This window comes from Apium graveolens, chromosome 7, assembly GCF_009905375.1.
Source record: "Apium graveolens cultivar Ventura chromosome 7, ASM990537v1, whole genome shotgun sequence".
NCBI classification, from domain to species: domain Eukaryota; kingdom Viridiplantae; phylum Streptophyta; class Magnoliopsida; order Apiales; family Apiaceae; genus Apium; species Apium graveolens.
In genome coordinates, this window is record NC_133653.1 from 269,580,645 (window position 1) to 269,596,006 (window position 15,362).

The 15,362-nt window shown below is 36.2% G+C and overlaps 3 protein-coding genes across 3 annotated transcripts; all 3 read left to right on the forward strand.

The window, feature by feature from the left end:
• The first annotated feature begins 314 nt into the window (after positions 1 to 314).
• LOC141670510 (histidine kinase 1-like) lies at positions 315 to 7,588 on the forward strand. The gene is made up of 13 exons (XM_074476401.1): positions 315 to 1,908; positions 2,014 to 2,256; positions 2,360 to 3,151; positions 3,425 to 3,672; positions 4,048 to 4,207; positions 4,486 to 4,612; positions 4,711 to 4,800; positions 5,106 to 5,303; positions 5,384 to 5,453; positions 5,606 to 5,648; positions 5,741 to 5,881; positions 5,960 to 7,000; positions 7,196 to 7,588. The coding sequence occupies exons 1-13, from the start codon at positions 1,648 to 1,650 to the stop codon at positions 7,412 to 7,414; spliced, it is 3,633 nt and encodes a 1,210-aa protein (XP_074332502.1). The 5' UTR covers positions 315 to 1,647; the 3' UTR covers positions 7,415 to 7,588.
• Positions 7,589 to 8,699: 1,111 nt separating this feature from the next.
• LOC141671261 (3-dehydroquinate synthase, chloroplastic) lies at positions 8,700 to 12,307 on the forward strand. The gene is made up of 8 exons (XM_074477434.1): positions 8,700 to 9,198; positions 9,499 to 9,649; positions 9,748 to 9,915; positions 10,015 to 10,241; positions 10,520 to 10,643; positions 11,711 to 11,773; positions 11,867 to 12,010; positions 12,151 to 12,307. The coding sequence occupies exons 1-8, from the start codon at positions 8,882 to 8,884 to the stop codon at positions 12,280 to 12,282; spliced, it is 1,326 nt and encodes a 441-aa protein (XP_074333535.1). The 5' UTR covers positions 8,700 to 8,881; the 3' UTR covers positions 12,283 to 12,307.
• A 150-nt stretch (positions 12,308 to 12,457) lies between these two features.
• Positions 12,458 to 14,976, forward strand: LOC141671262 (rac-like GTP-binding protein ARAC1). Its single transcript, XM_074477436.1, has 7 exons — positions 12,458 to 13,275; positions 13,607 to 13,694; positions 13,784 to 13,893; positions 14,031 to 14,094; positions 14,337 to 14,401; positions 14,498 to 14,563; positions 14,681 to 14,976. The coding sequence occupies exons 1-7, from the start codon at positions 13,177 to 13,179 to the stop codon at positions 14,780 to 14,782; spliced, it is 594 nt and encodes a 197-aa protein (XP_074333537.1). The 5' UTR covers positions 12,458 to 13,176; the 3' UTR covers positions 14,783 to 14,976.
• Positions 14,977 to 15,362: the final 386 nt, after the last annotated feature.

The following is a 15,362-nucleotide window of genomic DNA, read 5'->3' on the forward strand; positions in this document are numbered from 1 at the left end:
ACGGATTAGTTCAACAAAGAAATAACCTGTTATTTCAGAAAAGCTAAAATGAATCTCTTGTTTAACCTGTGCTTCAGCCATATGATTTGGCTTGTAGTTGAGTAACCATTAGTACAAACCTCCAATTTTTTTAGCAACCTTGTTTCCAACAAAGGGTTGATTGCCTGCCACCTTGCTGATTCTGTCTGCTAAATAAGTTTTTGATCACACTGGTAGAAGAGGATAATAGTTTATATGAGAGTGCGCGAGCTGATAGATTGCTCAATTTAAATGGAAGTGATATATATTAATCTTAATGAAGTAGGATGAGCATGAATGAATATCAAAGGCATCTGTAGGAAGGGAGAATAAAGACAGTAGTTGATATGCTTTTTCATACTTTTTCTCCTATCTTTGATCATAAGCAATTTAAAAGTCTAAAGTGGAGTTTTATTCGTATCCTCCTGCAATCAACCACGAGTTTAGCTACGAAAAGAGCTAGTGCTTCAGTGGAAGAATTTTCACCGACTCCTTAAAAAGAACTACACACATTCATAATTTCGTATTGATCTATGAGGTGGAGTCACTAATGAATGGTCTTACAGGATGAAACCACATGGACTTCACAGGCAATCCCATTAGTGCACGCCTATACACCGATACATTTATAATTATAGCCGCCCTCTGCAGAAAGACCTTAAGATGAAGAGATAAGCTTCTGATATCAGCATCCATTTAATTATCAGCTTAATTATATCTAAATTCTGCTTTTGTATGTGGCACACGTGTCTGCTAAATTACTAAGTTATGTACTAATCACCGTACTTTCCATCCATTCTGCAAAAAAGGTGTAAAATTTTCTTTCTCTCCAAGTTGTAACATTTACTCTTTGAAGTCCTTTTTGTTTTACATAAGATATATCAACTTGCTAGATTACTGGAGAAAGTCGTTGCATTTCACCGATGTCATACTAGTGGTCTTCTCTTTGGAGATCTGCGCGGCTTCTTTTCTTCACACCAATTCGGTTGTGTCTCAATAAGTCCATCAAGATAATATCCCAAGTGGGATCCTAAAAGTCACTTTGATGACTTTCACATTTCAGCAAATTTCAAAGCAATGTGATTTCGTTATACTTTTGCTAGATTTTGGAGGGGGATCGCAATCTTGTAAACCATGCGTGGTCTACTTAAAGTAATAATAATGATCCTGCTTTATCAATTCATCGTCATACCTAAACCTCAAAGTTATTCATTCAAGTGCCAAAAGTCACATATGCCCCAATGTACCTCAGTAGTTCTGCAGTAAACATTGGGTCTCTAAGAAATCCTGTCATTATCCGAATGGAGGAGACTTTGGTAATTCTGTTGTTGCTTGATTTCTAGATGGAAAACGTTCAAATCTTTGAAGAAAGCAGTTAAAAATGGAGGGAAGTGTGGATGAAGATAAGTGACTATCAGCACCACATCACCCCCCTCCCCCACATACACTTGTACTTTTCGATATTTCGATATTAACTATTGTATGCACTTTCAAACAGTGGAAGTTACACTAAGAGGTGTATAAGTACACATACATATAAAAATGTTATTTGTATGCCTTTCAACATGTTGCTGATGAGTTGTTCTTGTGGATAGTAAGTCCTCTTACCTAACAATCCGAGAGAATAAAATGGCTAATGAAACAAACCAAGCTTCTTCAATCAGTAGTGAATGTTCAGCAGCTCCTACCAAGCCAATGAGATCTTTGCCAAGAAGGGTCTTCAAGTTATATAATGGGTTCTGCCGTCCTTGGGAAAATAATACCAGCAGTCAATCTCCTCGAAACAGAACTACTTATCACAGAGATGTCGAGCGAGAAGATCTTCAATGCGCTGGAGGCCATTGTTTGTCTTCATACTATAGTGTTTTTGTTGCTCGCCTAGCCATGATGGTATGATTGTTGATATGTCTGCCATTTAATACTGAGACCATATTTGATACAAGAAAGTTTCCTTGGTTTATCTGTAACAATTGGTTTGGTGATGCCTTTCTGCAGGTTATGCTAGCAATTCTGATAGGGCTTTTAACTTTGTTGACTTGGCATTTTACACGAGTCTACACAAAGAAATCGTTGGACACTTTAGCATATGGCCTTCGCTATGAGCTCTTACAACGTCCCATTTTGCGGATGTGGAACATCTTTAATACCACTATTGAGATTACCACAGCGCAGGTTAAGATGTCAGAGTTTGTGATGAAAAAATACAGCAATCCGGTCAATCAAGAGCAGCAAGTTGAGGTTACTTTTTACCCATTCTAAGTGTTTGATGCATGCAACATGTTATAGGGAATTGTTTGTAGAATATTTTCTAATCAATAACATTTAGGCTTTTGATTCACAGCTATATCAAGTAATGAGGGACATGACATGGGCACTATTTACAAGTCACAAAGCTCTCAATTCCATCACCATAAATTACAGGAACGGTTTTGTACAGGCTTTTCATAGAGATCATAAAAGTAACAATACATTCTACATTTACTCTGATCTAGTCAACTATTCAATCAGTGGTTCTTACAATATCAACATGCTTTCGTCTCGCCCCGGGTGGAATGATCAATCTGTGCATAACAATATCTCAGCAATCTGGTATCGAGAATCATTAGATCCTATAACAGGGGAAAAGATTGGAAAATCTAGGGCAATCCTGCCAGATGATCTGATATATATTGCAGGGATTTCACAGGTACCTGATGGTGCAGCTTCATGGCATGTAGCAGTAAGCAAGTACAGTGATTCACCATTGCTATCTGCAGCATTGCCAGTTTTGGACTCGTCAAAAGAAACTATTGTGGCTGTTGTGGGCGTTACAACAGCACTCTATAGTGTCGGTCAGTTGATGAAAGAACTTGTCCAATTTCACAGCGGTCACATTTATCTGACCTCTCAAGAGGGATGGTTGCTGGCTACTTCAACAAATACTCCACTTTTGATGAATTCAACAATGAGGCCAACTCTTATGATGGCTGCGGATTCTGAGGAGCCTGTAATACGCTCAGGAGCCAACTTGTTACAGGAAACCTATGGCAACCTGACTCCATCAAATCACTCGGTTCACATAGAAAATGCCAGGCTCGGGAACCAGCTCTATTACATTGACACATTTTTCCTCAACTTGAAAAGACTTCCCATGGTAAATTTCTATTTGAACACCCAGGTCTTCACTGTAGCATCATATGTCAAACACTTCCAAATTTTCAATGTGTTAGAAACCAATTAGATACAAGTGAAACTCGATGCTCAAATTTTGGTGTTCACAGTATAATTATATTATATTTAACTGACCACTTAGATTCGAGTGATTTTTTTTGCTTCATAGTAATCCAATGCATAATTTTCATTACCATACAATTATATTATATTGAAAGCTCCTGATAACATATGTTGAGTTTCTGGATGGCCACAGGTAGGAGTTATTATCATTCCAAGAAAATACATAATGGGAAGAGTTGATGAGAGAGCAATCAAAACGTTGGTAATATTGATATCTGCTTCTCTGTGTATACTTGTTACTGGTTGCATTTGCATTTTCATATTGACGAATGGAGTGTCAAAGGAGATGAAACTAAGAGCAGAACTCATTAGCCATTTAGATGCAAGACGGAAGGCAGAGGCGTCTAGTAACTACAAAAGTCAGTTTCTGGCAAACATGAGGTAAGTATCAATTTTTAGATTTTAAGTTAAAATATGCAATATTACTTATTATTTAATCATTTAGATAAATGAAATATGATGCTGATGTAATCTGATTGAAGCTGTAACCCAACATTGCAGAACAAAACTGCCTGAACTAAGAAATCTGATAGTAGTACAGCATGTATGTTATTTAAAGTTATTACTGTGAATCAAATAAAGACTTAAATAAATTGTGTACTTGCAGTTAGTAGCTGCTATAACTGCTGAACAATATTACTAGACTTCTAGTTTTCTTAAGTGCCCTGCTAACAATCATTTTGCATCATTTGACCAACACTAAAGCATTTTGGTTGCAGTTCTTTTTAGCTTATAGTTTTTTTTCTGGTGGAACAGTCATGAACTTCGAACACCTATGGCTGCAGTAATTGGGTTGCTGGACATTCTTATGTGTGACGATTGTCTCACAAACGAGCAATATTCAATGATTACACAGATCCGAAGATGTTCAACAGCTCTATTAAGGCTTCTTAACAATATACTGGATCTCAGTAAGGTGCCAAATACTAAGAAACTAGCATTTTTCTTATAAGATAGCATTGCTAATAAGTAATAAAATATGCGCATCAGTTATAATAAAGAAATAATTTAAATAATTGACTAATAACCATATCTTGAAAGTGTAATTCATCAAAAATGTTCCATCAATGTGTATGTGATCAAACTAATGGAAGTAACTAACCAGAAAAGACATTTGATATGATTTTGTTTGGCTATTTGGTTATTTGTTGAGGAATATCAATTTTGATGTTTTTAACTAAAAAATTTATGCAGGTAGAATCTGGAAAGCTTGTGCTTGAAGTAGCTGAGTTTGATTTGGGGCGAGAACTCGAAGGACTTGTCGATATGTTCTCTGTCCAGTGCATTAACCACAATGTTGAGACAGTTCTAGATCTTTCTGGTAAGAACCTGATGTATTCTTGCATATTCATCTCCAATATAATGATCTAGTGAATTTATACATAGCGGCTATTATTAAATTTTAAATTACATCTGCAGATGATGTCCCAAGATTAGTTCAAGGTGACTCTGGCAGAGTAGTGCAGATCTTTGCCAACCTTATCAGCAATTCTATCAAGTTTACAACATGTAGGTCAAATTTCTAATTTCTAATGTTCTTAGTCTAGAAAATCTTGACCATGTCTAAAATAAATCATCATTAGTTTTAAGGATTACAATCTGTAATCTCTTACTCTCACTGCGTCACAAAATAATGTGCAATCTAAGTACAGTGGGTGTGTTTTAGATTCTTTACATTAGTAGGAAATCATTAAAAAAAATGGTACGTTTTCCTTTCTTCTCTTAATAATTATGCTACAGCATTAGCTAATCATAAAGCACCAAACAGTACAATGTGAAAGATCATATATAATTATGTGTTTCATGGCACACAGCGGGCTACATTGTTCTGCGAGGATGGTGTGAGAATCCAAATATGTTGATTACCACAAGGAAGTGTTCCTTAGATCATGAGAAGGATCCAAGATCTACACCTATGACGAAGTTTAAACTACCAAGAAGACACGACAAAAGATTCTGCAGAAAAGATAACAAAATTATTCTCTATTTTGAAGTTGAGGACACTGGCTGCGGTACAAACATTTTGTCCTCAATACTACAAACTAAATTCATCACAAGTATTACATTTATAATAAACCCTTCTGTTCTTCAGGAATTGATCCACAGAAATGGGACTCGGTCTTTGAAAGCTTTGAACAAGCTGATCCCTCAACAACCAGACTGTAAGCTATCTGCCTATAACTCAACAAACTTAATGCAAGAATCAATCTAAGAATTGTGAAGGGACAGTTGGGCTGTTAATCGTTTTCAATTTTAAATATGGGACGCTAATGACTCCTGAGCTATACTGATATCGTTTTATACTATTCCTTAGGCATGGTGGAACTGGACTTGGTTTATGCATTGTGCGAACTTTGGTGAGATAAGAAAGTAACTTTGAATTTACAGAATGCTTCAACAACTTAACATGATTTATTACGTTCATAATGCCACACTTTTATGCTTACAGGTTAATCAGATGGGTGGAGATATCAGAGTTATTAAGAAAAATGGACCAGGGACTCTCATGCAACTGAGTTTGCTTCTCAGCGCTCCTGAGGATGAAACAAGAGAGTGCAATAGTTTAAACTTTGAACAAAATAACCTGGCGGTGAGTGCAACTATTATCCAACTTGTGATATAATTGCATATTATGTAAATTTTTAATGATATGGAAGTTCAAATGCAGATATTGCTTGCACTGGGTGGAAGAAAGGGTCGATTAGTTATGTCCAGGTGGCTACAAACACATGGAATGCACACCTATGAAGCTTCTGAGTGGATTGAACTAACACAAAGACTTCAGGAACTCTTTCAAGGTGGAAAAAAGATGAGAAAATCACCAGAACGGTGCTCAGGAGCTGAAGATACAGAAAAGAGGATTTCAATATTTATCGTAGTTGTTGATATAAGGTTACTTGACTTGAGCACAGATATATGGAAGGAACAGCTACAGTTTTTAGATAATTACTCTGGGAGAGCAAAGTTTGCATGGATACTGAATCATGATACCTCCAATAACATTAAGATGGAGCTTCGCAGAAAAGGGCATGTAATGATGGTTAACCGACCACTTTATAAAGGAAAGATGATCCAGATAGTGGAATCTATCATAAGAGAGTTTGATCTTGAAAAGCAAAAGAATATGAATCATTCGAGATCTATAGTTGGTGATGACATGCACGAATGTCTTGAAATTAATCATATTCATCCCGAAACTAGCAGCTCTAGTGAGTCTGACAAGTTAGAACTGAGAAGTTCTAGTTCTAATGAGTTGCATTTGGAAGAGAACCGACAAAATCATGTTAGTAATCCTTGTTTTTCACGATATGAGGCAGTTAATAACTGCTTTGTCGAGCTAACTAAAGTTCACACAGAAAAGGATGAGTTGAGCAGATATGACAAAAATATGAGCAGAACATGTTCTAACATTCCAAGCGGTGGCATGTACCCGACGAGGATTACAGATGGACAGAACTCCCTTGAAGGCATGCGTATACTTCTTGCAGAAGACACACCACTACTCCAGAAAGTTGCAACTATTATGCTTGAAAAATTAGGTGCTGCTGTTGTGGTCGTGGGGGATGGGCTGCAGGCTGTAGATGCTCTAAAAATCATGCCTAGTCCAGAAGAGTGGCCCGACGCCTCTTTCGCTGAAGATGGAAGCAATGACAGCAAAGCAAAAGGATGTGGCCACTCGGCATATGATTTAATTCTTATGGATTGTCAGGTAAAGCATAATGCAGCAAGAAATATCAAGCATATGAGCACACAACGCAATCACATACTACCCTTTGTCCACAAATAAAATGTTATTAGAAATTGCTACTGCTTGCTTATCAAATCCCGTACTGGATTAGCATTGAGGTTTTTTGAATCTTCTAATCGTCGACTTTATTTTACAATTGTCGTGTGACGAAAGCAGATGCCAAAGATGGATGGTTATGAAGCAACAAAAGCGATACGAAGATTGGAGTTGGGGAATAGTTTGCACATCCCAATTATTGCACTGACAGCCCATGCAATGTCATCAGATGAAGCTAAATGCTTGGAAGTTGGCATGGATGCGTATCTAACAAAGCCCATCGATCGTAAGTTGATGGTTTCCACCATTCTGTCATTAACAAGGAGAACACTTGATTAATCTTTAGTGCAGAAGAGTGTGAATTAGCTTGACCAATTATTCTCGGCATGTCTTATATATAAATGATGCGTAATGAGCATATAGCAATACTATTATACAAACACAAAGTATTAACTTTAATTCATCAAATCAATACATAAATATATAAAGATTGTCTTGGAGTACAAGACATATCAAATAATTCCAAGCATTCGTAAAAAAGTTCCGTATATAAATTACGACAACTTTTCGTATTACATCAATATTTAATATGTTACATTCTCTCAAACTCACGAAAAACTCAAAACAGTAAGTACCGAGAGTTTGCAAAATAATAAAAAGTTAAAGAAATTATTTTGAAAACATCATCATTTTTTCCGTCGAGATCTTGTAAAATGTCTCATTTTCAATCAAGGAACGATCATCGAGTATCGTTGTCGTTATTTTTAATTGAGAAACATGGTCTTAAATCATCTTCGTCGTTAACGTTTCCAGTCGAGAAATGATGATCGGTATGTCGTCGTTATTGTTTTCAATCGAGAAACTATCATCAGATCGTGGGTGTCGGTTTGGTGGTCAGATTGATCTTTATTTTTAGATCATCCATCGTCGATTTGGTCATCGTCATTATTTCCAATCAAAAAAATCATTGGATCGTCATTGTCAGTTTAATTATTATTGATTTCGCCAACATTCATCATCGCTAAGTTGCTTTAGGTCTTTAGTGTTTGCAAGACTCTGTGTTATGATAAATATGCTTTTAAAGTTACGTCAATTCATTTATAAAATTAATACTTAAATACATCAAGATTGTTGTGAAGTACAATATATACCAAATAATACTAGATAAAATGACCCGCTCTATCTTATAATTTGAAGTTAAAATATCCAAAATAATAATATTAATGTATAATGGTCTTATTGTTAGTTTATAAATATGATCTTAAAAGAAGATTTGGATTATATATGCCATTATAAATGATATTGTAAGTATCTTATATTTTAATATTCTACACGTCTCGGTATTTTATGTCACAGTTAGTGAATAATATGTAAAATTAATTTAGAATGTTAAAAAATAATTTTAATTAAATATTATATTTATAATATAAAAATAATAAATTTTAAATGCATTTAAATATAAAATGTAGTAAAGAAATTGTAAAAGAAATTGTTAAATAATTTTTTTAAATAAATATATATATATTTAGTTCCAGTGATATTCATTTATCAGATTATACGGTAAAAAGTTGTAACAGGGGGTGATTTGGTATATACACAAAGAGCTCACCTACCCCTCATCTAACTCGAACTTTTGAAAGGAGGGCGGAAGTCAGCAATTCAGTTACACGACACAGCAGACACCATTACATTACATACATACACAGAGATATATAAGAGTTTAGCATTACCTCACCAAACCAACTCCCCCAGAAAGCACAGAAGAACCAAACTCTAATAGGATTTATTATTATTCTTCTCACCCAAATGGTAATGACTGCTGCTCCTACCGCTTCCTCCTCATCGTCCTGGTTGGGTTTATACCCGAACCCGAATCAAACACTGTCTCACCAACCACCACCCTTTGCACATCTCCCCTTCTCTCATAAGTCTCTTAGGTTTACGTCGGGTCGGGTCCAACTCAAACCGATGATGATGGCTGCTTCAACTAAACTAGAAACACCAACTCCACCGCTTTCTTCTTCTTCTTCTTCAGTGACCACTGTGGATGTCAATTTAGGTGATCGGAGCTACCCCATTTATATCGGATCCGGACTTCTTGATCAACCTCATCTTCTTCAAAGGTTGGTTGGTTATACAGCCCATTCTCCCCTCTGTATCTCCTTAATTTTATACTTGTATTTACACTTTTCACACACTTCTGCCCTTAATATCAATCCTACCTCTATTCTAGAATATTGCTCATTTTATTTACTAATTTCTATAACAATAAAAATCTTCCAATATAAAACCCAAAGGGGGAATAGTTTGATTTTGTTTTTGTGGAAATTACAATCCCCCTTTCTTCACTTAACTCGATAGACAAGGCTTTAATTATTTATATATAACAAGATAATGGACTTTATTCATATGTTTATCCGCAGCCACGTACACGGAAAGAGAGTTCTTGTGGTCACTAATACCAAAGTTGCTCCACTCTATCTGGATAGAGTCATTAATGCTTTAACTGTTGGTAATCCTAATGTTTCTGTTGAGAGCGTCATCTTGCCTGATGGAGAGCAATATAAGAACATGGTAATTACCTTCATCCCCCTCAAATACTTGACTTCATTTTTACATGTATTAGTTGGGAATGCCTAAAATGATAGTCCCCCATGCTCCTTGTTTCATAGGATACACTAATGAAAGTCTATGACAAGGCAATTGAGTCACGCTTAGATCGACGATGTACGTTTGTTGCGCTTGGAGGCGGGGTTATAGGCGATATGTGCGGCTATGCTGCTGCATCCTACCTCCGTGGTGTTAATTTTATTCAGATTCCTACGACTGTCATGGCACAGGTTAGCTACAGCTTGTACAAATATCCCAATTGCCTTTCCACTTCCACATTGTGTTGTATGAAAGAGGATGCTTAGGTACACTTCTTTTACTTATATCAGGTGGATTCGTCAGTTGGAGGTAAAACTGGAGTAAATCATACGCTAGGAAAGAATTTAATCGGCGCATTCTACCAACCACAGAGTGTGCTAATTGACACCGACACATTGAACACGTTACCAGAGAGAGAATTGGCATCTGGGTTCGCAGAGGTTATTAAGTATGGCCTTATTAGAGATGCTGAATTTTTTGCATGGCAAGAGAGAAACATGGATGCTTTGATGGCAAGGTGAACTATATTTGATGTAGCTGGTCACATATATTATAAGGAATATGCAGCAGTCTAATTTGTGGGAGTAGTTTATATAATTGCGCAACTATTAATGACCCTTTGTTGATCAACATATTTTGTTCTTTGTTATTAATATATTAATAATAACTTATTATTAATATATTAAAAACAAGTTTTTAAAAAGAGTCTTTGCAGTGAGTCCTTTTTGATCCAAAACTATTTACTAGCAAATAATTTTCTGGACATATTTCACCTATGAGTATACTCTTCTGCAGGGACCCTGATGCATTGGCGTATGCCATTAAGCGGTCATGTGAGAACAAGGCCGAGGTTGTATCCCTAGATGAGAAGGAAAGTGGACTGAGGGCAACGTTGAACTTGGGTCATACTTTTGGTCATGTAAGTTTGAGACGCTTCTTGATTATGCGGAGACTATTTGATAATATTTAAGAAGACCAGTTAAAGCATTTAAGCTTTCACTAGCTTGCCAGTGACATAGTCATTACACTGATTATGTTTGGATAAGTACCATCGACATTGTTTTGTATGAATCTTACTATCTTAGCAATACACCTCAATACCTCATGCTGCATGTTATACTATCATCTGAGCAATTATAAAATAAACCATTTGGGATAGTTTTAACCTTCTTTTTTGTCAAGAAGCAAACATGTTACTAGCTGCTCCTTGGTGTTAGCACTTACAGTTATTTTCCCAAAAAAGGTATTTTTTAATTTATATTAAAAAGCTGCTTGTGCGAGTCCGTGTATTTAATTTTACCTAGAGGAACTTTCTACATTATTTTATTTTTTATTTTGGGTTGGACGAATTTTATTAGTGCTGCATGTTATACTATCATCTGATCAATTATAAAATAAACCTTTTGGGATAGTTTTAACCTTCTTTTTTGTCAAGAAGCAAACATGTTACCAGCTGCTCCTTGGTCTTGGCACACACAGTTATTATCCGGAAAAAGGATTTATATTAATTATATTAAAAAGCCGCTTGTGCGAGTCCGTGTATTTAATTTTACCTAAAGGAACTTTCTACATTATTTTATTTTTATTTTGGGTTGGATGAATTTTATTACTATATTAAATTTGCTTATACATGATTTCATTAAATGGATAAATTTGTAGCAGCTTTTTTTATTATGGTGTCTAGATAGTATTATTACTTTTACGATTCAGTACACTGTGTTCACCTGGCACATTTAGAGCTCTTAATTGTATTACCTACTCTTTCTCAAAACTACCTGAGACCAATGTTATTCAGCTATTCATAAGAACAAGAGATTGATTATTTAAGTTTGTGTGGATATCTTTAGGGTCACTTGCATGTTAAATTAATTCATCTTCACCGGCGTTCGTAGTGCATAATAGCTGCCCTGCTTAGTTGATCAGCTTTATTATTAATTGCAATGTTTCACATAAACTCAAATTTAACAACTCAATGTCGTTTTGTAGGCAATAGAAACTGGTTGTGGTTATGGAGAGTGGCTTCATGGGGAAGCTGTTGCAGCTGGCACGGTGCAGTTTACAACTTTTTTCTGATTACCATATCCGCCGAGGTATATTTGCAGCCATATTATGCTGAAGTTGGTTTTCTTTCTTTCCTTGCAGGTTATGGCCGTTGATATGTCATACCGTCTTGGTTGGATTGACAATTCAGTTGTGGAACGAGCTAACAAGATCTTAAAGAAGGCCAAGCTACCCACAGGTCCTCCTGAAAATGTGACCGTGGAGATGTTTAAGTCTGTCATGGCGGTAAGAATGAATTTGAAAATTAAAATTGGTTGTTTAACCCTGGCAGTAACATTATTTCTGTGCAATGGCTAGTAAATATAATTTCAAGTTTCCAATTATGCAAGACAAGTCTCTCAATCGTTCTCCCTTTTGGATGACAGGTTGATAAAAAAGTGGCAGATGGTTTGTTAAGACTGATTCTTCTGAAAGGCCCATTAGGTAGCTGTGTTTTTACGGGTGATTATGACAGGAAAGCACTTGATGAAACACTCCACGCATTTTGCAAATCCTGAAATCGAGTACCGACTACTTAAGTCCTCGGACACCTTTTTTCTTGTTTTTGGGTATTGAAAATTTGTATGTGTGTATACAAGCTTAAATATTAGTAGATCTTTAGTTGTATAATACAAAATTATATATGGATTTAGTTTAGGTAAAGCCTCATAATGTTTTTTAAGACGAACTTATGGCTCTCAGTTCAGCCAAGCTTTACCTTGTTTCTCAATAAAAGCCAGTTTTTTTACATTTTGTTGCACTAGTGAGCATGTCCAGTTGAAGAAACCGATTACATTATAATGCTGTGAAAAGTGTGATACAAAAATGGTTTATGAAAAGAAAAGAGAAGATGCGAAATGTGTTAATAATAATATAATTAGAGAAAGTAGGGTGAAAGTTGAAAGTGATCAAAGGGTCATAGTTGTAACTTAAAAGAAAGAGAAGGATCCCAAAAACTGAGACAAAACAGAGGATGCAAGTAATGGTCATTAGAAGAGATCGATTCAGCTACTTTCCCGGGCTAAATAACAGGGGGTTGTATTTTTACCTCTATCTACTAACTAACTTTAACCAAACTGATTAATACTTTCATTTATTCAACCTGTACATGCAGCACAAACACGCACAAACACACACACAACATTTCCAATTACCCCAATCGTCCCCCCCCCCCTATGTTTCAGTTCAGTTCGTCCTTTTCGTGTTCCGAATATCTTCCTTCTTATGTTCTTTTTGTTTTTCCTATGTGCGTAGTCCTTTCTCTCTTGCATGTTAAGAAATAATTGGTGAAAGATTGATTCATTGATTGCATAAATCAGGGTCAGGTTTTCTCAAGAAGATCTAAGGGAGGAAGTTTCGTTTTTCTTTTCTTAGTTATTTCTCCTGCAAGAAAATTGATAAGGGAATCAGGGATGAGCGCATCTCGCTTCATAAAATGTGTTACGGTTGGTGATGGTGCAGTTGGAAAAACATGCTTGTTGATTTCTTACACCAGCAATACCTTTCCCACGGTCAGTTCCCCTCCTCAATCCGTTGATTACATATCATATATATCTATTATTGTTATGTGAATGTGGTTGTTTTTATATACATGTCCACAGGATGTTCACTTTTACGAAATAGGCTTTATAATTAAAAAAAAATGCCGATTTGCAGTCCTTCATTGGTTACCAACATTTCTGTCCATCATGCTTTGTTAAAACTAGCTAAGAGTCCATCTACTTCTGTTTTCAATGTTTTTTTATGGAAATCGTGGCCAACGGTCAGTCACAGTTGGTTTCTTGATAAAACTTTTGCTGCCTCCATAACATCTTTGCTGCACTACTATTTTTCGCAAAACAGGATTATGTGCCAACAGTGTTTGATAATTTCAGTGCAAATGTGGTTGTCAATGGGGCCACTGTTAACCTTGGCTTGTGGGACACTGCTGGTAAACTTTCCAATCTCTATCTCATACGGATAAATCTAAACAAATAAATGATTAGTGCAGTGTCCTTGAAATGGTTTTGTGTGAAACAGGACAGGAGGATTACAATAGGTTAAGACCTTTGAGTTATCGTGGCGCAGATGTTTTCATTTTGGCATTCTCTCTCATTAGCAAGGCTAGCTACGAAAATGTTTCCAAAAAGGTAAAACTTCATTTAATATTTCTGCAATCAGTTTCCTTTGTTCCTTGTTTTGAGTTTTAACATTCTTCACTAACCGATCCTGTATGATGAGTAGTGACGCCTTTTCTCTTCCAATGTTTTTCTGGTGTCATTTTCAGTGGATTCCAGAGTTGAAACATTATGCTCCTGGCGTTCCAATAATTCTTGTAGGGACAAAGCTTGGTAAGTTTACCTCACTCTCTTGTTTATTACATTAGTTGTAGATTTGTGATACACAGCGTTATGATGCCTTCTAATTTACCAATTGGAGTATAACAACTTCTAGGATCAAGGCAATGGTTATAGCATCTCTCTATATCTGTTTGTTGTTTTGTTGTCAAGGCTTTTATAAAAAAAATGGTAAGATTATTGTGCGTTTCATATCATTGAGGTCTAACTATCTTCAAACGTCATTGGTTATACAGATCTTCGGGACGATAAACAGTTCTTTGTTGACCATCCTGGCTCCGTGCCCATAACTGCAGCTCAGGTGAGAATTCGAACTGGTTTGTTTTCTAGAAATGGACAACTTGAATGATTTGAATTGCATCTTCTGATCCGTTGTGGTTGTTCTGTTGACTTGAAGGGAGAGGACTTAATGAAGACGATAGGAGCACCTTCCTACATTGAATGTAGTTCGAAAACACAGGAGGTAATAAAAACAAAACTGTAGGAGAGACTTTTATCACCAATTTGTACCCAAGTACATTTGTTTCAAAATTTTATAGAATAGATTGTAAGAAAGTTATAGTTTATTGTGGTGGTGTAGAATGTGAAAGGAGTTTTTGATGCTGCCATCAAAGTTGTGCTGCAGCCTCCCAAGAGTAAGAAAAAGAAGGGAAAGGCCCAGAAAGCTTGCTCCATATTGTGATTACCGAAGGATTTAAAAGATATCTGCTCTTCCTTAGTGGCTGCTTTTAGAAATATTGTTCTTTAATTTGTCTGTTTCCTTTGCTCAAAGGAAACTAGAAGAGTAACGCTATGGCGCTTCTGAGGAATATGCTGGAATGTGTACTGATCTGATCTTTATATCTTCTTGAGTAACACTACCTAGTACTTTGAATTCTCAGTCTGTCATTTTGAATTTGTTTAGAGTATCACTTTAATGTGTATTTCATCAAGAAACTTAGTTGCTTTGAGTGCAAATTTTCGATGACGTTGTAGCCTTCTTAAGACAAATTTCATGGAACATAATCTTAAATACTCGGATTCTGATTTTTGAATAATGCAACTTCTAGTTACGTTTAGGGCAGGCGGCTCGCGAGCTCGTTTAAGTGGACTCGACTCGGCTCGTTTAGTTAAACGAGACTAAATAGCCGAGTTCGGGCAAAAATTCCGGCTCGTTTAATTATCCGAGCCGACTCGACTCGTGAAATTAAACAAGCCGAGTTCAAGTAGAGTTTTAGGCTCGATTAAATGTAAATTAAACGAGCCGGCTCGCCCGACTCGTT

Coding starts and splice junctions, on each gene's coding strand:
- LOC141671262 (XM_074477436.1), top strand. CDS start 13,177: ATGAGCGCATCTCGCTTCATAAAATGTGTTACGGTTGGTGATGGTGCA. Junction 13,276..13,606: donor CCAGCAATACCTTTCCCACG/GTCAGTTCCCCT, acceptor TTCGCAAAACAG/GATTATGTGCCAACAGTGTT. Junction 14,095..14,336: donor TCTTGTAGGGACAAAGCTTG/GTAAGTTTACCT, acceptor TTGGTTATACAG/ATCTTCGGGACGATAAACAG.
- LOC141671261 (XM_074477434.1), top strand. CDS start 8,882: ATGGTAATGACTGCTGCTCCTACCGCTTCCTCCTCATCGTCCTGGTTG. Junction 11,774..11,866: donor AAGCTGTTGCAGCTGGCACG/GTGCAGTTTACA, acceptor CTTTCCTTGCAG/GTTATGGCCGTTGATATGTC. Junction 12,011..12,150: donor TGTTTAAGTCTGTCATGGCG/GTAAGAATGAAT, acceptor TTTGGATGACAG/GTTGATAAAAAAGTGGCAGA.
- LOC141670510 (XM_074476401.1), top strand. CDS start 1,648: ATGGCTAATGAAACAAACCAAGCTTCTTCAATCAGTAGTGAATGTTCA. Junction 3,152..3,424: donor ACTTGAAAAGACTTCCCATG/GTAAATTTCTAT, acceptor GGATGGCCACAG/GTAGGAGTTATTATCATTCC. Junction 4,208..4,485: donor ATATACTGGATCTCAGTAAG/GTGCCAAATACT, acceptor AAATTTATGCAG/GTAGAATCTGGAAAGCTTGT.